The sequence below is a fragment of the Chiloscyllium plagiosum genome, chromosome 31, assembly GCF_004010195.1.
Source record: "Chiloscyllium plagiosum isolate BGI_BamShark_2017 chromosome 31, ASM401019v2, whole genome shotgun sequence".
Lineage (NCBI taxonomy): Eukaryota > Metazoa > Chordata > Chondrichthyes > Orectolobiformes > Hemiscylliidae > Chiloscyllium > Chiloscyllium plagiosum.
Genome location: NC_057740.1, coordinates 4,132,677 through 4,154,379, shown reverse-complemented (window position 1 = coordinate 4,154,379; position 21,703 = coordinate 4,132,677). Strand labels below are relative to the sequence as shown.

The window sequence follows — 21,703 nt, the reverse complement described above, 5'->3', positions numbered from 1 at the left end:
AACTTTGTATGATGGTACATAAGCAATGGATAGCCTTTATTTATAAATAGTTATTATATAGTTTACCACATTCCTTAAAGCCACAAAACCCCCAAAAAATGTCAGTTAACTGTGGCTAACAAAGGAACTTAAAGATTGTACAAGGTTAAAAAAAGGCATATGAAGTTCCCAGAAATAGCAATAAAGAAAGGAAGAATAGGATATGTGTGTATTAAAAATCCAATGGACAATGGAGGACTTAGAAGAAATTAATGTTAGTTAGAAGATTGTGTTGGAGAAACTAATGGGACTGAAGGTTGCTAAGTCCCCAGGCCTTGATGTTCTACATCCCAGAATGTTGAAAGAAGTAGCTATGGTAATAGTGGATGCATTGGTGATTATCTCCTATCAGAGTTTTTCAGCATGTCACGAACAGAATTGATGAAGAGAAGTTGATGGACATAGCATATATTGGCTTTTCAAAAGGCTTTTGATAAAATGCCCCCAGAATAAATCAATTAGCAAAATTAAAACACTCAATGTAGGAAGTAATGTTCTGCCATGGATTAATGATTGGCAACAGCTAGAAAACAGACAGTAGAATAAATAAGTTTTTGGCACGTTGGCAGGCTGTGACCTGTGGGGTATCACAAGGATTAGTACTTCAGCCTCAGATGTTTAGCAATGATTTGGACACTGGGGACCAAATGTACATTTTTAACTTTATGGGTGTCACAAATCCAAGCAGAACTTTGTGCTGGAAGGAAGGCGCAATGCAGGTGAACTGTCAGATTTAATGATCTGTCAATCTCTACTTCAGACATACAGAATGACTGGACTTCAACATTCCTCTATGAAAGAGGATTCCATAGCTTCATATTTCACTGAATTAAAAATAAAAACTCTTCATCTCAATCATCAGTGCCTTCCCTTTTATTTTAAAAGGTGGCTGAACGCCTATTCTTATGTTGTAAATGAGTTGGGCAGACTCCAAAGGAAGCTTCAATTGTGGTGAAATCCTCTTCTATACTGTACAATGTAGCAAGCTGTAAACATTGTAAATGCAGGGAACAGACAGTTCCATGATGCTGAATTTGAGTTCTAATGCTTACTAAATTCAGTCCTACCGAGTAACAAGGGCAGGGTTGGTTGCAAAGTTTCCAATAATCACCAATGTGGACCAGACCAAACCCCTTCAAAATAGACTAAGAGGATAGTCTAGACCACAGCCTTTTCTTATTTTTAAAGGAAAGTGTAAGGCGTTGTGTTCCGGATGCAATTCAATCGGTCAAACCACCAACTTGAAATCTTACCCTACAGTTAAAATACAAACAAAAGAAAGAAGAATTGATATAACTTTAATGCTATTGGAAAACTTCTCAGAATAACTGAGCAAAGGTTACGACAACGGATGAATGGGCACCGCACAACAATCAACAGACAGGAGGGTTCCCTCCCAGTTGGGGAACACTTCAGTGGTCCAGGACATTCAGCCTCAGACCTTCGGGTGACCATCCTCCAAGGTGGACTTCAGGACAGGCAGCAGAGGAAAGTGGCCGAGCTGAAGCTGATAGCTAAGTTCGGTACCCATAGGGAGGGCCTCAACCGGGACCTTGGGTTCATGTCACACTACACACAGACAGACAATGACCCACATGCACACATATATATTGTGTGTGGTGAATTTTTTTGGTACAAAGTTACATTGCACTTTGCTCATAAACCACATAGATTCATGTCGAGCTCTGAGCTCAAAAACTGCATGAATTTATGTAAAACTCTGTTATTTCACTTTTTAGATTGGAATCAATCTAAACATTAGGTCATAGACAGAGAACACAGGGGGCTAACACCTTCAATATATTGTCTAGCTATCACCATTGTTAACAGCTAACCCAAGAATGCAACTTAAAAAAAAGGGTTTTGTGATTTACACATGAAAGAAGTGAAACTATCACTGTATTCTAACAGATGAAAGGTTTAACAGACAATCAATTCTTCAATGTATAATTTCAGTTACATCACACTGCAAATTTTTGCTATAAATTCTGTGTTACGATCGAGCCCTCCACAATCACCTGATGAAGGAGCGTCGCTCCGAAAGCTAGTGTGCTTCCAATTAAATCTGTTGGACCATAACCTCGTGTTGTGTGATTTTTAACTAAGACAGTGATGGACATCTGAAGGCACGTTATCATTTTAATGTAATTTGGTGACCAACAGCAAAGGTTTGCTGAGGAACTGGGGAGATGACCCTTGATCATACCTATTGTTCAATGTGCTCTGTGTAGAGTTCGACCACAGTTGGTCAGTTGTTTTCACTTGTGGATGTGGATGCTGCTGGCTGACCAGTATTTATTGTCTGAAATTTGCTGGCCTTGACAAGGTGGTGGTAAATTGCCTTCTTAAACCGCTGCAGACTTTGTGCTGGAGGTAGACCCACAAAGCCCTTAGGGCTGGAGTTCCAAATTTTGAGCCAGTGGCACTGAAGGGACAGTGTTATCTTTTTAAGTCAGGATGGTGAGTGACTTGGAGGGGAACTTGCAGATTGTGGCGTTTTCATGTATCTGCTGCCATCGTCCTTTGAGATGGCCACGATCGTGAGTTCAGATGATACTGCCGAAGGAGTTTTGGTGAAATTCTGCAGTACATCTTGCAAATGTTAAACACTGCTACTAAGCATCAGTGGTGGAGGGAGTTTGTGGACATAGTGCGAGTCTAGCAGGCAGCTTTGTCCTGGATGGTGTCAAACTTCTTGATGGTATTGGAGTTGCGCCCATTCAGGGAGTATTCCATCAGTACTGACTTGTGCCTTGGAGATGACAGACAGGCTTTGGGGAACCCAAAGGGGAAATGGCATTTAAGTAACTTGCTGGAATGTTTTGAGTAGTTAACAGAAAGGCTTGGTGAAGGTAATACCTAATTTTGTGTTAACTGCTACACAACAGATTTGTGAAGGAAGTTGTAGATTCTGGTGTAAAAGCGACAGTGAAAATATGAATACAAAATTTAGCTGAGTAATAGGAAACTGAAAGTAATAGTCATTGGAAATGTTTTGGGCTGGAGGAAGATTTGTAGTGGAATTTCCCAGGGGTCAGTACTGGGACGCTTGCTTTTTCTCATACGTATCAATGACTGGATCTGATGTGTAGGGGACATTTTCAAAGTTTGAAGACTCAACCTGAAAGAATTGTACAACATGAAGAGGACAATGTGGAACTCCAAAAGGACTTTGAGCAGTTGGTGGAGTGGGCCAAAGGGGAGAAAGATAAAGGAGGTGATGAATTTTGGAAGGGAGAATGTTAAAAGGCAATATAAAATAGAGGGTATAATTCTAAAGAGATAGAGGAGCAGAGGGACCTGGGTGTTTAGGTGGTCAGGTGACAGGAGACAGCAGTTAATAAATTCACCAAAGATCCCCAGGCAGCACCTTGCAGACCCACGACCTCTTCCATCCAGAAAACAAGGACAGAAGATACATGGGAACACCACTGCCTTCAAGTTTCCCTCCAAACCACTCACCTTCCTGACTTGGAAATGTGTCGCCATTCCTTCAGTGTCGCTGGGTCAAACATCCTGGAATTCCGTCCCAAAAGGCATTGTGGGTCAACCCACAGCAGCTGGACCACAGCCGTTCAAGAAGGCAGTTCACCACCACCTTCTCCTGGGCATTTCGGAATGGGCAATGTCCATATCCCATGAGCATATAAAACAGAAATGATCTGAACAAACAGTGGCCACAGCCGAAAGGGCAGGGTCTCCCAGGTAACCCCCACCTCACATGATTTAGACCCTCTTGTGTTATGGTAGAGCCATGTACATCAGAGGTGAGGCCTTGGGCATGGGCAGAAAGTTGGGGCAATGCTGGACACTGCAGAGCAGTTGCGCTGACAGGTAAAGTGGCTAGGTCACCTGAAAGAGTGATGGTCTGTCCCTTTTGTGATCTGACAGTAGCCAAAGTCACTGCGATGGATAGGACTGTGACTCGGAAAGCTGCCATCACCTGGTTCACCACAACGCAAGCTGCAAAGCTGATGAGAGGCGGCACAGTGCCAGACTGGTTCTATGGCATCATCACCCGGAGGTGAGTCTTGGCACAACAGAGGTCAACAGCAGGAAGCGCCTGGGAATTATTCCAGGATCACGTTTACCATATAAAAGGCACAGTAGAGTGATATATCCTCACGGTGATATATCCCTCACCATGATGTACCTCTCACCATGATGTATCCCTCACTGTCATATGCCCCTCACTGTGATATACCCCTGACTGTGATATACTCCTCACTGTGATATACCCCTCACTGTGATATACCCCTGACTGTGATATACTCCTCATGGTGATATAGTCCTCACTGTGATATACCCCTCACTGTGATATACCCCTCACTGTGATATACTCCTCACTGTGATATCCCCTCACTGTGATATATTCCTCACAGTGATGCACCTCTCACTGTGATATCCCCTCACTGTGATATATTCCTCACTGTGATGCACCTCTCACTGTGATATCCCCTCACTGTGATATCCCCTCACTGTGATATACCCCTCACTGTGGTACACCTCTCACTGTGATATATGTCTCACTGTGATATAGGTCTCACTGTGATATACCCCTCACTGTGATATACTCCTCACCATGATATACTCCTCACTGAGATTACCCTCACTGTGATATACCTCTCACTGTGATGTACACCTCATCATAATATACCCCTCACTGTGATATTACCCTCACTGTGATATGCCCTCACATTGATGTACTCCTCACTGTGATATACTCCTGACTGTGATATACCCCTGACTGTGACATACTCCTTACTGTGATATACCTCTCACTGTGATATACTCCTCACGGTGATATACTCCTCACTGTGATATACGCCTCACTGTGATATACTCCTCACTGTGATACACCTCTCACTGTGATACACCTCTCACTGTGATATACCTCTCACTGTGATATACCCCTCACTGCGATATACTCCTCATGGAGATATACTCCTCACGGTGATCTACTCCTTACAGTGATATATTCCTCAAGGTGATCTATTCCTCACTGTGAAATGCTCCTCACTGTGATATACTCCTCACTGTGATATACTCCTCACTGTGATAGCATCCTTACTGTGATATCACCCTCACTGTGATATACTCCTCACTGTGATCTACTCCTCACTGTGATATACTCCTCACTGTGATATACTCCTCACTGTAATAGCATCCTCACTGTGATATACTCCTCATTGTGATATGCTCCTCACTATGATATACCCCTTACGGTGAAATACTCCTCACTGTGATATACTCCTCATGGTGATATAATCCTCACGGTGATATACTCCTCACTGTGATATACTCCTCACTGTGATACACCTCTCACTGTGATATACCTCTCACTGTGATATACCCCTAACTGTGATATACCTCTCACTGTGATATACTCCTTACCATGATATACTCCTCACTGAGATGTACCCTCACTGTGATATACCTCTCACTGTGATATACTCCTCAACGTGATATAATCCTCACCATGATATACTCCTCACTGTGACGTACCCTCACGGTGATATACCCCTCACTGTGATATACCCCTCACTGTGATATACTCCCTCATTGTGATATACTCCTCACTGTGATACACTCCTCACTGTGATATACTCCTGACTGTGATATACTCCTCACTGTGATATACCCCTGACTGTGATATAGCCCTCACCATGATACATACCACACTGTGATATACTCCTCACTGTGATATACTCCTCACTGTGATATACTCCTCACTGTGATAGCATCCTCACTCTGAGATACCCCTCACTCTGAGATACCCTCGCTGATATATACCCCTCATTGTGGTATACTCCTCACTGCAATGTACCCTCACAGTGATTTACAGGGGAACCTCGATTATCTGAACGAGACGGGCAGGCATTATTTCGTCCGGAAAATTGATTACTTGGCTAATTGACTCAATGCCTTTCCTCTGGGGCTTGGAGTTTTCTGTTAAGTCCGCTCCCCGTCCAGGAGACAAGGCAGCAGCACACCGCGCATGAGTCCCCCTGCCCGCCAGCCCCAACGTCATCCAACACCCCCTGCCCGCACCCCAACCCTATCCAACCCCACCTCCCTGTTCACCCCGTCCACCCCCCAACCCAGGCCAACACTGTCCCCCCGTCCCCTGCACTTCCCCAATCCCCATCCAACACCACCACAGTCCACCCCCTGCCCCCTTCCAACACCGTCTGCCTCCCCAAACCCATCCAACACTGCCTGACCCCTGCCTGCACCCCCAACCCCATTCAACACTGCCTCCCCACTCGCACCCAACCCTGTCCACCCCCATCCTGTCTCCGGGGCACCGAGACTGGACACCAACAACAAGACTGCTGCTGCTGCTGCCTTTGGGGGGGGTTGGGAGGGGGGGGGTGGTTGAGTCTCCAAGTAGTGCACACATGCGCGCGTGCACACACACACATCGTTTTACTGCAACATTTTGGCCGGTTCCACCTTTCTCCTGTACAGGACATTGTTAGAGACATTATTTGGGGAAGGAGAGTTTAGGGTACACCCCTGTGTAGAACTCCAGGGAAAGTGTGGGGAGAGAGAGAGGGAGTGAGGTCAGTCAGTTGGAGACGGTACCTGGGTTCCTATCGATGTCCACGTATGTTCTCGACAACATTTCAGTAAGCCGAGATCACTTTTAATCACTGTAAGCAAAAGGCGTTGGAACAATCAGTGTTTGGAAACACATGTTTGTTGTAACGTTTCTATGGGAACCTCGAGATCACCATCGGATAATCCGATATTCAGATATTCGAGGTTTCTCTATACCCTCACCATGATATACCCACACTGTGATATACTCCTCACTCTGATATACTCCTCACTGTGATATACCCCTCACTGTCATAGCACGCTCACTGTCATATACTCTTCACTGTGATATATTCTTCACTGTGAAATACTCCTCATTGTGATATACTCCTCACTGCGATATACTCCTCACAGAGATATACTCCGCAAGGTGATCTACTCCTCACTGTGATATACTTCACACTGTGATAGCATCCTTACTGTGATAGCACCCTAACTGTGATATACTCCTCATTGTGATATACTCCACACGGTGAAATACTCCTCACTGTGATATACTCCTCACGGTGATATAATCCTCACGGTGATATACTCCTCACTGTGATATAATCCTCACTGTGATATAATCATCATGGTGATACACTCCTCACGTTGATATACTCCTCACTATGATATAATCCTCACTGTGATATAATCCTCTTGGTGATATACTCCTCACGGTGATATACTCCTCACTGTGATATAGGCCTCATCGTGACAGCACACTCACTGTAATCGCACCCTCACTGTCATATATTCCTGTGATATACTCCTCACTGCGATATACTCCTCACTGCGATATACTCCTCACGGTGATCTACTCCTCACAGTGATATACTCCGCAAGGTGATCTACTCCTCACTGTGATATACTCCTCATTGTGATAGCATCCTTACTATGATAGCACCCTAACTGTGATATACTCCTCACTGTGATGTACTCCTCACTGTAATGTACTCCTCACTGTGATATACACCTCACTGTGATATACTCCTCACGGTAATCTACCCCTCGCTGTGATTGCCCCATCACAGTGATATACTCCTCATTGTGATATACTCCTCACTGTGATATAATCCGCACGGTGATATACTCCTCACTATGATATAATCTGCACGGTCATATACTCCTCGTGGTGATATACTCCTCACAGTGATATACTCCTCACAGTGATATACTCCGCACGGTGATATACTCCACACTGTGATATACTCCTCACTGTGATATACTCCCCACTGTGATATAATCCTCACGGTGATATACTCCTCACGGTGACATACTCCTCACGGTGACATACTCCTCACTGTGATAGCACCCTCACAGTGATAGCACCCTCACTATGATATACTCCTCACGGTGATATACACCTCACTGTGATATACTCCTCACTGTGATATACTCCTCACTGTGATATAATCCTCACTGTGATATACTCCTCATGGCGATATACACCTCACTGTGATATACTCCTCACTGTGAGGCACCCTGAAGGTGATATACTCCTCACTGTGAGGCACCCTGAAGGTGATATACTCCTCACGGTGATATACTCCTCACTGTGATATACTCCTCACTGTGATATACTCCTCATGGCAATATACTCCTCACAGTGATATACTCCTCACTGTGATATACTCCTTACTGTGATATACTCCTCACTGTGATAGCACCCTGAAGGTGATATACGCCTCACTGTGATATACTCCTCACTGTGATATACTCCTCACGGCGATATACTCCTCACTGTGATATATTCCTCACTGTGATATACTCCTCACGGTGTTATACTCCTCACTGTGATATAATCCTCACTGTGATATAATCCTCATGGTGATATACTCCTCTCTGTGTTAGCACCTTCAGAATGATAGCACCCTCACAGTGATAGCACCCTCACTGTGATATAATCCTCACTGTGATATACTCCTCTCTGTGATATACTCCTCACGGTGATAGACTCCTCACTGTGATATACTCCTCACTGTGATATACTCCTCACTGTGATATACTCCTCACGGTGATAGACTCCTCACTGTGATATACTCCTCACGGTGATATACTCCTCACGGTGATATACTCCTCACTCTGATATACTCCTCACTGTCAGCACCATCACTATGATATACTCCTCACTGTGATACACTCCTCACTGTTTATATACTTTCACTGTGATATACTCCTCACTGTGTTGTACTCCTCACAGTGATATACTCCACAGGGGTGATATACTCCTCACTGTGATATACTCCTCACTGTGATAGCACCCTCACTGTGATATACTCCTCATTGTGATATACTCCTCACGGTGATAGCACCCTCACTGTGATATACGCCTCACTGTGATAGCACTCTCATTGTGATATACTCCTCACGGTGATATACTCCTCACGGTGATATACTCCTCACTGTGATAGCACTCTCATTGTGATATACTCCTCACGGTGATATACTCCGCACGGTGATATACTCCACACTGTGATATACTCCTCTGATATACTCCTCACTGTGATACACTCCTCACTGCGATTTACTGCTCACGGTGATATACTCCACAGGGTGATATACTCCTCAGGGTGATATACTCCTCACTGTGATATACTCCTCACTGTGATATACTCCTCACGGTGATACACACCTCACTGTGATATAATCCTCACTGTGATATACTCCTCTCTGTGATATACTCCTCACGGTGATATACTCCTCACTGTGATACACTCCTCACTGTGATATACTCCTCACTGTGATATACTCCTCATGGTGATAGACTCCTCACTGTGATATACTCCTCACGGTGATATACTCCTCACGGTGATATACTCCTCACTCTGATATACTCCTCACTGTCAGCACCATCACTATGATATACTCCTCACTGTGATACACTCCTCACTGCGATTTACTGCTCACGGTGATATACTCGACAGGGTGATATACTCCTCACTGTGATATACTCCTCACTGTGATATACTCCTCATGGTGATACACACCTCACTGTGATTTTCTCCTCACGGTGATATACTCCTCACTGTTATATACTCCTCACTGTTATATACTCTCACTGTGATATACTCCTCACTGTGTTGTACTCCTCACAGTGATATACTCCACAGGGGTGATATACTCCTCACTGTGATATACTCCTCACTGTGATAGCATCCTTACTGTGATAGCACCCTGACTGTGATATACTCCTCACTGTGATAGCACCCTCACTGTGATATACTCCTCATTGTGATATACTCCTCACGGTGATATAATCCTCACGGTGATAGCACCCTCACTGTGATATACGCCTCACTGTGATAGCACTCTCATTGTGATATACTCCTCACGGTGATATACTCCTCACGGTGATATAATCCTCACTGTGATATACTCCTCACGGTAATATACTCCTCACTGTGATTCTACCCTCACTGTGATATACTCCTCACTGTGATATACTCCTCATGGTGATAGCACCCTTACTGTGATATACGCCTCACTCTGATATCCACCTCATGGTGATTTACTCCTCACTGTGATATACTCCTCACTGTGATAGCACCCTTACTGTGATATACTCCTCACTGTGATATACTCTTCATGGTGATATACTCCTCACTGTGATATTCTTCTCACTGTAATAGCACTCTCACTGTGATAGCACCCTCACTGTAATATGCTCCTCACGGTGATGTACTCCTCACTGTGATGTACTCCTCATTATGATATACTCTTCACGGTGATATACTCCTCACGGTGATATACTCCTCCCTGTGATATACTCCTCACGGTGATATAGTCCTCACGTTGATATACTCCTCACTGTGATATACTCCTCACTGTGATATACTCCTCAATGTGATAGCACCCTCACTGTGATATACTCCTCACCGCGATATACTCCTCACCGCGATATACTCCTCACCGCGATATACTCCTCACTGTGATATCCTCCTCACGGTGATATACTCCTCACTGTGATATCCTCCTCACGGTGATATACTCCTCACTGTGATATACTCCTCACTGTGATATACTCCTCACTTGGATGTGCCGTCACCATGGTATACCCCTCACAGTGATATACACTCAACTCTGATATCCCCCTCATTGTGGTATACCTCTCTCTGTGATATACCTCTCATCACGATATACTCCTCACTGTGATTAGATTAGATTTCCCCTTCTGTATGGAAACAGGCCCTTCGACCCAATAAGTCCATATCAACCCTCTGAAGAGAAACCAACCCAGACCCATTCCCCATATTTACCCCTGACTAATGCACCTAACACTATGGGCAATTTAGCATGGCCAATTTACCTGACCTGTACATCTTTGGACTGTGGGAGTAAACCGGAGCACCCGGAGGAAACCCACACGGACACGGGGAGAATGTGGAAACTCCACACAGACAGTTGCCTGAGGTGGGAATGAAACCTCAGTCCCTGGCACTGGGATGCAGCAGTGCTAACCACTGAGCCATCGTGCCACCCTATGATATGCCCTCACGGTGATATACTCCTCACTGTGATATACCCCTCACTGTGATATACTCCTCACTGTAATATACTCCTCACTGTGATAGCACCCTCATTGTGATATAATCCTCACTGTGATATACTCCTCACGGTGATATACTCCTCACTGTGATATACCCCTCATGGTGATGTACTCCTCTCTGTGATATAATCCTCACTGTGATATATCCCTCATAGTGATTTACTCCTCACTGTGATATACTCCTCACGGTGATATACCCCTCACGGTGATATACTCCTCACTGTGATATACTCCTCACGGTGATATACTCCTCACTGTGATATACCCCTCATGGTGATATACACCTCTCTGTGATATAATCCTCACTGTGATATATCCCTCATGGTGGTGTACCCCTCACAGTGATATACTCCTCACTGTGATATACTCCTCACGGTGATATACTCCTCACTGTGATATACCCCTCATGGTGATATACTCCTCACTGTGATATACCCCTCACGGTGATATACTCCTCATGGTGATATACCCCTGACTGTGACAGACTCCTCACTGTGATATACCCCTCACTGTGACTGACTCCTCACTGTGATATATTCTCACTGTGATATACCCCACACTGTGATATACCCCTCACTGTGATATACCCCTGACTGTGATATACCCCTCACGGTGATCTACACCTCACTGCGATATACTCTCACTGCGATATACTCTCACTGTTATACCCCACACTATGATATACCCTCACTGTGATATACCTCTCACTGTGGTATACCCCTCACTGTGACTGACTCCTCACTGTGATATACTCTCACTGATATACCCCTCACTGTGATGTACCCCTCACTGTGATATACCCCTCACTGTGGTATCCCCTTACTGTGATATACCCTCACCGTGATATATCCCTCACTGTGCTATACTCCTCACTATTATATGCCCCTCACTGTGATGTACTCCTCATTGTGATATACCCTCACTGTGATATATCCCTCACTGTGATACACCCCTCATTCCGATATCTCCTTCGTAACCTACACTGTGTATACATTCACATATACTTTGAACTTTGGAGCATTATGGGCCCAGTTCAGAGTTCCTTAAATCTGCAGATTTGGTTTTCGCTGGAACTTGAATGATTTTAATGAAGTCTCTGCAGAGTGACCCAGGGCTAATGGTCAGGTGCATGGTGCTGCCTTTTATCCTACCCAGGGACACGCAGCCATCTGCCATGATCACATTGTGGAGCTGACTAGTTAGGCCAAATGATCTAATTTTGACTCTCTGTCGTGCGGTGTTACATAAGTTTATAAAAGCAATTTACACACCGTATAGGGTTAATATCAACCAGGAGAAAGTGAGGACTGCAGATACTGGAGATCAGAGCTGAAAAATGTGTTGCTGGAAAAGCGCAGCAGGTCAGGCAGCATCCAAGGACCAGGAGAATCGACATTTCGGGCATAAGCCCTTCTTCCAGCATCACATTTGTCAGCCCGTATAGGGTTAATACACAGTAACACGATTGGGAGGGGGGTGAATGTATGTTGAGGGGTGGGAGGGGAGTAGGAGTGTAGGGCAGGGAAGAGGGTGTGTTGGGGGAGGGGAGAGGTGGAGATTGGTGTGGGGGAAGAGGACGGGGTGTGTTCATGGAGAGGAGGGGTGGTGAGGATGCAGAGGGGAAGCTGATTATGTAAAACAGGCATTTATTAACGAACTGGGAAATACTCGTGAGACAACTTAGTGCACCATGATCAGAATTAAATCTGTCATTAGCTGAGAGTTATTTTGAATATTTAGTCATGTTATGTCCCATCTCCAGGGCAGTTTGGATATGAACCCAGATCTTCTGGACCCCTGGTATCACTCACACTGTCTCCCTGTCTCTGACTGGCTCTGATCCATTTGGAAGCAATGAGTTTGGATAGTGCCAGGGAAGGAACACAATCTAAGCCTCCCAACTCACTGCTGACCATCCCCACACCTCCCACTCAACATTCCCCACCCCCCAACACTCCCCTTCCCTCAACACTCCCTCTCCCGTCCCTCTTCTCCCAAAACTCCCCCTCCTCATCCTCACCACTCCTCCTCTCCCTGAACAGACCCCGTCCTCTCCCCAACATCAATCTCCTCCCCTCCACTCCCATCCCTCAACACTCCAATCCTCCCCCTGCCACAATCGTGTTACAGTGTATTAACCCTATATTGTCCGTGTGTTAGTCATTTGTTAACTCTGTATTGTCCATGTATTAACCATCTGTTTCGCTGACAGAGAAGCTGAACACTTGCTGAAGGATAAACCTCAGGGCTGTTTCCTCATCCGTGTTGGTGAGAGTCGGATTGGATTTAGTCTCTCATACAGGTAACAAGGAACTGAGACCCCCATCTCCCTGACCTGAGACCCACATCTCCAGCCGCCTCCCCCACTCCCAACCCCCAACAACTCAGCAACTGGGAACATGGTGGAGGTTAGTGGGTGCTGGGTGGAGCAGTAAGATCTCGGTAAGCTATGAGCTATGTCACGACGGACACCAAACCTGATCCTTGCGCAGGCTGATCTGAGCCAATCCCAGGAAGCCCTGCATCACCTAATGGGCAGTAGAAATCTGGAACGCCCTATCCCTAACCATCCCCAGAATGCCATTAAGGTTGAGGGTCAATTAAAAACTTCAGGACTGAGATTTCTGTTGGATGAGGTTTTTAAAAAATGGTGGAGGATTGGGTACAGAGCATTAAAATATTGAGAAGCTACATTTTAACTGAACAGGAAAACCTGCTGGTCTCTTCCTGTTCATACTGTTATGAGCACACCCCGGGGCAAGACTCCCATATCATTATGACTCCAGACAGAATAGCCCAAATTGTCAAACTCCCAGTTGAGGAGAGTTGAACTGATTCCCCTTCTTCATTCGCTTGCCCCCTCAATTGGTTGAACAACATTAATTTGAAAAGTTTCCTCCAGTGTGGACACTTTTCGCCCAGACCAAGATGAACTTAGATCTTGAAAGAAGCCAATTTAACCAGATTTTCTTCAGTTAACAGAGCTTGAGTTTATTGGTCATGAAATGTGAGAAAAAGAATAATGTAATGGGCGCACACACACATAGGAATTCAGTGATCTCTGAAAAGACAAAGAAAATGCAGTTTACTCTCTGGGTTGTTTGTGAAGACTAGTGTTGAGAGTGTGTTGCTGGAAAAGCACAGCAGGTCCGAGGAGCAGGAAATTTGACATTTCGGGCCGGAACCCTTCATCAGGAATGTTCATGAAGAGTAGTCAGTACAATGTTAATAGCCAAGCAGTCAATTTTATCTTTGAGCAGCGGTTTTTGTGATCCCTGCCTTTTGCAGAGTGATTGAAATTTTTTTGCTCAGTTTTCTCTTAATTGGCTTGGAGGCTAGCTGGCTTCTAGCATCCAGAGCGATAGATTCCTTGACCTGTAATGTAGGGGTGATAAGTCAATGGTTCTTGGACTGTGACCTTCATAGCACACTATCATTTGAACCAAAGCGAGTGCAAATAAATCCTTCGGCTCCCTAGCACTCCTTTGTCCACTCGCATAAAAAGACCAGGATTGAAAAGACTTTTAACACTTGTCTTTTGTTTGATTCCTTGAAAGGTAAAAAATACAAATCACATCTCTTGTTCAGACTGAATGGATCCCAACATACAAGTCTTTTCTTCCATTGCGTACATAGTCTGAGATAGCGCCCAGTAGATTATAGTTCAGTCTGTAATCTATTTCCTCCTTTCAAATCCAACACTTTGAGGTTTCCCTGACACTTTGTTGGGTGTGACAAAGAGATTTCCCTTTCCCTCCTGGCAGCTACTGAACTTGCAGCTGCAATCATTTAGACTTGATAAGTCTTTTTAAAAAGCCCACAAAGTTCAGATTTCCAAATTTCTGGCGTTATGATCCTTTAAAACCTTGTCAATTACTGAATCCTTTATCCCATATGTACACACAGGATTAGTGTCAAAACACTACACTTTTGAAGAGTTCTATTTTAAAGAAGGCATTTGGACCTGCAAGAATGCAAAATCTAGACTCAAGCTGTAAAATTATCATACAGCCATAGACAGAGGCAGAGTACTAACGCATCAAGAGTATGCAAGAAATGAGGATGGGACGTTGCAAAAAAGATTCCTCACAATGGTTGCCATTCACCCTGACATGGTTGTTGATCTCCCCCTCCCTTGGGTTTTTGCAACAACTGATCTTTGAGGCTTTTTCACTTTGTTGCTGATTATGTTCTTTACTCAGTCACTAATAAGCTGGAGTGAACGGATTTTTTTAACCCTCTCTGCTTGTGTCTATTCCAGAGCATTTGATCGATGCCGTCATTTTATCATTGATGTAACGGCAGATGGACAGTACAACATCACAGGAGAGTCAATATTCCACAATTCACTGCAGGATTTGGTCAACTACCACTCTCAGTTTCCCATTGACCCCTACACTGAATGCCTGACCATACCTTGTGAACAGGTAGGGGTTTGGCCTGCCCCGCCAGGGCCATTCATTTCCTGAATTAGTAATAATACAAACCTGACTTTATCACTGTTAATTGTCACAATGCATTGTAACATAATTCTGAGCCCACTTCAGGTGAATCCCGATCTAAGCAACTCTGTGTCACACAGGGTTGGAGTCACACACACAGTCACAGGGACAGGATCACACACACTGTCACAGAGACAGAGTCACACACGCTGTCACACAGTCTCAGGGACAGGATCACAGACACTGTCACAGAGACAGGGTCTCACACACACTGTCACATTCACAGAGCCAGAGACATACACACTAATAGAGACAGAGTCACACACACTGTCACGTGGTCACAGGGACAGGATCACATACACTATCACAGTCACAGGGACAGGATCACACACTGTCACATGCACAGAGACAGACAAACACACACACTAACAGAGATAGAGTCACACACACTGTGATAGGGACAGGGTCACACACTATCACACAGTCACAGGGATAGTCACACACACTGTAACAGAGACATTCACAAACACTGTCAAGGTGACTGAGTCACACTGTTCACAATAACTCTGTCAGATGCACTGTCATATCAACACTGTGACAGAGATATGCACATTCACGCTGAGATAGTGACAGTCACATTATGGGCCACACTGTTACGCTGTTGTAATAAAAATCAGCTAATAAAATTCCCCTACTTTAACCAAACTATGACATTTCCCCTCCTACCCCAATGGTGTTATAGTTGGGTGATCTGTTTGTCAGTTCAGGCTGGGTGTTTGGTGCCTTGCTTGTTAACAGGGGTGCTCTGGAACATTTTTGAAGGAATTGCTAAAGCAATATCAGTCAAGAACAAATCTTAACGCCCAACATCTTGGGAAACAGGGAACAGATTTAGAAATTGTTGATGATACAATACAATAGGAAGTATTATAAACTGTGAAGAGGGCAGTGAGGAATTTCAAACAGTCATTGAAAAGTTGGTGAAGTGGGCAGACATGTGGCAGATAAAGTTCAGTGCAGACCGTGTGAGATTTCGTAGGGAGACTTGGATAGGGAGAACTTGGGGATACAATATTCAATACAAAGTACAATTAGAAAGTGGGTGTAAAGCATGGGGACCTGACAGTACATGGGTATCAGTCATTACTGGTGGCAGGATAGGTTGAGGGAACTCTACAGAAAGTGTACGATATCCCAAATGTTATTAATAGGAATTTGAAGTACAAATTGTGCTAACCTTATATAAGACACTGGTTTGTTTTCAGTGGGAGTACAGTTTCAGGGACTGCACTTCCAGAAGGATGTGAAGGCAAGTGAGAGAATCATAAAATCCTTACAGTGCGGAAAGGGGCCCATTGAGCTCACACCGACTCTCCGAAGAGTATCCCAGCCAGACTCACCTCATTACTGTAAACATTGCATTTCCAATGGCCAATCCACCCTAATCTGCACATCCTTGGGTGGTGGAAGGAAACCAGAGCATTCAGAGGAAGCCCACACAGACAGTTGCCCACCCCATCCCCAGGCTGGAATTGAACTCAGGGCCCATGGCAATGTGAGGCAGCAGTGCTAACCACTGAATCACTGTGTGGCCCTGATGCAGGGTAGACTGCAGAAGAGGTTGGCAGGAATGGTAATAGGGAAGAAGAATTTCAGTTACCTGGATAGATTGGAAAAGCTGGGGTAATTTCCCTTGGAGAAGAGGAAGTTGGGACAAGGTGTTCACAATGCTGAGGATCCTGGACAGAGTAGATCCAGAAAAACTGTTCCCACTCAAAAAGGAATCGAGGATGTGAGATCACAGATTAAATGTAATTGGTGAAAGACGCAGTAGTGATGTTTGATAGGTCTTTATCCAAGAGCAAGTGGTTGGTGTCTGAAACACACTGCCTGCAAGTTTGGTGGCAGAGTCAGTCGGGTCTTCCAGTGCCTGAGTGAGATGTTATGGGAAGAATAGCACAAAGAATAGTCATTTCATGAGCTGGCATGGGTATGATGGGCTGAATGGCCTCCCTCTGCACTGTAACAATCCTGTGGTTTTACAAATGGCATTCTGAACAATATTAATGAATCAATGAGTGAGACTGGACAAATTGATGTCCATGCTGGCCTGTTTATAATGTAGGCTAGGCCCTGTGATTAGCTCAAATCCCAGCAATGAATAAAGAGCAGGGGTAGGGCCGAGGCTGACTGAACACGCCATTAACATGAGCATTGCTGCTGTGGGAGGAGATTCCCTTGTCTAGCTTCCCCTCCCCCACCCAGCCCCTGGTCTCATCTGCACACTCTCCCACACCAGTCTCCCCTGCCCAGTCTCCCCTCCCCAGGCTGACCTATCTAACCCCCTCTGGTCTCTCAGTGTCCACTCTCTTGAGTTCCATTTCCTGTTTAAACATGGTCACATGAGTAGCGTTTCTATAGAGAACTGTGTTGCAAATTAAAGAGAGAGTGTAAATGAGTGTGCACATCAGGTGCGCTGACTCTTTTCTGATCTTTTGTTCATAGAATTCCTACAGAGTGGAAACAGGCCATTTGGCCCAACAAGTCCACACCAACCCTCCGAAAAGTATCCCACCCGGACACATCCCCCTACCCTATTACTTTACATGTCCCCCTAACGAATGCACCTAACCTACACATCCCTAAACACCATTGGCAATTTAGCATGGCCAATTCAACTAACCTGCACATCTCTGGACTTGGATCTTGCTGCAGTTTGACCATGTGATAGCAGATAGTGTGAACTCACTGAGCCTTCTTACAGGGATTCTTCTCAATGAGAGGGGGCCCTCACGGGCAGCAAGTTGAGATTCTGTGCTCTTGGGTGTAGATGTTGGTCAAGGATTGTCAGATGTTCTCCTGCATGTAACTGTAATCTCTTCTTTTGCAGCTGAGCCAGTCCACTGTCCGTTATGAAGAGTTGTGTATTTTTGTTCCCACAATGGAGGCACAGAGCTCACCGAATCGTCATTCACGTTCCTCAGTTGGGAGCTCTGATCCAGTGCCCTCAGACTCTGCTCCTGACAGGTGGACTGCTAACCAATCAAACCAAGTGTCCTGTGGCCCTCCATTACCCCCAAGAGGAGACGGTCAGAATTTGCCTCCTCTTCCACTTCCACGCCGAGGAGTCACCAACTCGAAACCAACACCAGAGACTGGAGACTTCTCTAGTGATCAGCCTCCTCTGCTGCCAGTGAAGACACTTGACCTTTCATTCAGCCAGCTGACTGCCTCCTCTAAGGAGCAGGAGCCCATTCCTGCTGTAAGTTCTGCTCAAATCTTATTCTCACACTCAATGGATTTGGTTTAGATATCTGGTCTGGAACAGTTACCTCCTCTGAGGTTTCGACTGGGAACTTTGATTGGCCAATTTTGACGGTATTAGACAGGAACTTTCAAAGTTGATTGGGGTAAACTGTTAGGGGGCAAAGAGATGACTGGCAAGTAGGTGGCTTTCAAAAGTGAGATTGAGAGTTCAGGACTGTATGCTCCTGTTAGAATGAAGGGCAAGTCTGGTAGGAGCAGGAATCACTGGATAACTAGAAACGTTGAGGCTCTCATCAAGATTAAGAAGGAGGCATATATAGACATCTGGGATCAAGTGAATCTCTTGAGGAGTGTAAATGCAGTACTCAAGAGGGAAATCAGAAGGGCAAAAAGGGGATATGAGAGAACCTTAGCAGATAAGGTTAAGGATAATCCAAAGAGATTCTACGAAAACATTAAGGGCAAAAGAGCAACTAGAAAGAGAGAAAGAGAGTAGGATTCGTTAATGAGCAACAAGGCTGTCTATCCCACAGAAGATGGGAGAGATACTAAACAAATATTTCACATTGGTTTTTACTGTGGAGAAAGACATGGAAGCTAGGGAACTCGGGAAATAAATACTGATGTCTTGAAAACAGTCCATCTTACAATAGAGGAAATGCTGGTCTTAAAGTGCATAAAGGTAGATAAATCTCCAGCACCTGATAAAATGTATTTCAGGATACTGTGAGAAGCTAGGGGGGAAATTATGGGGCCCCCAGCTGAGAGACTTGTATCATCTACAAACGTGGGTGAGGTGCCAGAAGATTGGAGAGTGCTAATGTTTACTTATGATAGATTGCAAGGAAAAGCCTGGGAACTATAGACTGGTGAGTCTGACATCAATGGTGGCAAGTTGTTGGAAGGGATTCTGAGATATAGGATTTACATGCATTTGGAGAGACAAGAACTGATATGGGTGGCACAGCAGCTCAGTAGTTAGCACTGCTGCCTCACAGCACTAGGCACCCAGGTTCAATTCTAGCCTCAGGCAACTGTCTGTGTGGAGTTTGCACATTCTCCCTGTGTCAGTGTGGGTTAGGTGAATTGGCCAAGCTAAATTGCCCATAGTGTTTAGAGTTGTGTAGGCTAGGTGCATTAGTTAGCGGAAATGTAGAGAATTGGGTCTGAGTGGGATACTCTTTGGAGGGTCGATGTGGACTTGTCAGGACAAATGGCCTGTTTCCACACTGTAGGAAATCTATGATGATTTGTTCTCTAGCAGTAGTCACCATGGCTTTGTACATGGGAAATCATGACTCAAAACTTGACTGAGTTTTTTGATGATGTAACCAAGAAGATGGAAGAAGTCAGTGCAATGGATGTTGTCTACATGGACTTTAGTAAGATCTTTGACAAGGTTCTGCATTGTAGACTGGTTAGTAAAGTTATTACACATAGGATGCAACGGGAGCTAGCTAACTGGATACAACATTGTTGACAGTCACAGACGGAAAATAATGTTGGAGAGATTTTTCTGACTGGAGGCCTGTGACAGTGTTCCGCAGGGATCGGTGCTGGGTCCACTATTATTTGTCAATTATATAAATGGATGACAATAGAGGAGGTATGGTTAGTAAGTTAGCAGATAATGCCAAAATTGGTGGTATAGTGGACAGTAAAGAAGGTTATCTAAGGGATCTTGATCAGATGGGACAATGGGCCGAGGATTACCAAATAGAGTTTAATTTAGATAAATGTTAAGTGTTGCATTTAGGTAGGACAAATCTGGCAGGACTTTGCGCTGACTTTGCCCAAAGAGGTCAAGAAACTCCTGGAGGATAATATTGGCCATTTAATTGACCATAAAGTTGGCCTCCATATTCAGATGAAGGTGATTTATCTTCAGGCTAGTCCTGAACTTCCTATGCCCCTCAGCTCTTCTTATCTGAGTAGGGTTCCAGCAGCAAGCTCCCACTGCAAGCATCCTGAGAGTGGAGGACTGTAATTCCCTCTGCCACCTCATTTCTATGTCTGGTCAATGAGTGACAGGGATGGCCGTGAGTGGGAAGATCACTGGACTAGCAACTCAGTGGCTCAGGCTAATGCTCTAGAGACACTGGATCAAATCGCAAGGTTGGTGAAATTTAAATTTAATTAATAAATATGGAATTGAAAGCTATTCCAGATGGCCATGAAACTATTATCAATTGTTGTAAAAACGCATCTGGTTCACTAGTACCCTTTAAGGGAAGGAAATCTCCATCCTTCTCTAATCCAGACTGTCAGTATTGCAGCTCACTCTTGACTGCTCTCTGGAAAAGCCGGGCCAGCCTCTCTGATCATGGGAAATAAGGAATGGACAACAAATGCCAGCCTTGCCACGTCCCATGAATGAATTGCTTCTAAAAATGAGGAGAATTTCTCAGACGTTTTGTTCTGTCTCTTATGTGGAAGTCTCAGAAATTTTTGGGCAGAGTGAAATGGCAAGAGAAAGGTTCACATCCATTTTTCAGAGATTTCAACATTGGAATGGGAGCAAAGCAAGTTTGTTTCAACCAGTCTACAATGCAGATCCTTGTTGAAGGCCTCACTAAAATCCAAGTAGACAACATCCATTTTCTTGGTTGCATCCTCAAAAAGCTCAGTCAAGTTTCTGAGTCAAGTTTCACCAATGCTCTGTAGACTTGCAGTAAGACCTTCCTGTTTTATATCAGTGGTGCTGGAAGAGCACAGCAATTCAGGCAGCATCCGAGGACAGGCAAAATCGACGTTTCGGGCAAAAGCCCTTCATCAGGAATAAAGGAAGAGAGCCTGAAGCGTGGAGAGATAAGCTAGAGGAGGG

General features: G+C 44.7%; 1 protein-coding gene across 2 annotated transcripts in view; it reads left to right on the top strand.

The window, feature by feature from the left end:
• Positions 1 to 21,703, top strand: part of LOC122565077 (cell surface glycoprotein 1-like) — a 45,381-nt gene that overhangs the window by 12,576 nt on the left and 11,102 nt on the right. For both annotated transcript variants that reach the window (XM_043720711.1, XM_043720710.1), the window contains exons 2-5: positions 3,931 to 4,063; positions 13,383 to 13,472; positions 15,432 to 15,597; positions 18,503 to 18,874. In XM_043720711.1, coding sequence (XP_043576646.1) covers positions 3,948 to 4,063; positions 13,383 to 13,472; positions 15,432 to 15,597; positions 18,503 to 18,874 — 744 coding nt within the window. In that variant the 5' untranslated portion in view covers positions 3,931 to 3,947. The remainder of the gene's footprint in view (positions 1 to 3,930; positions 4,064 to 13,382; positions 13,473 to 15,431; positions 15,598 to 18,502; positions 18,875 to 21,703) is intronic.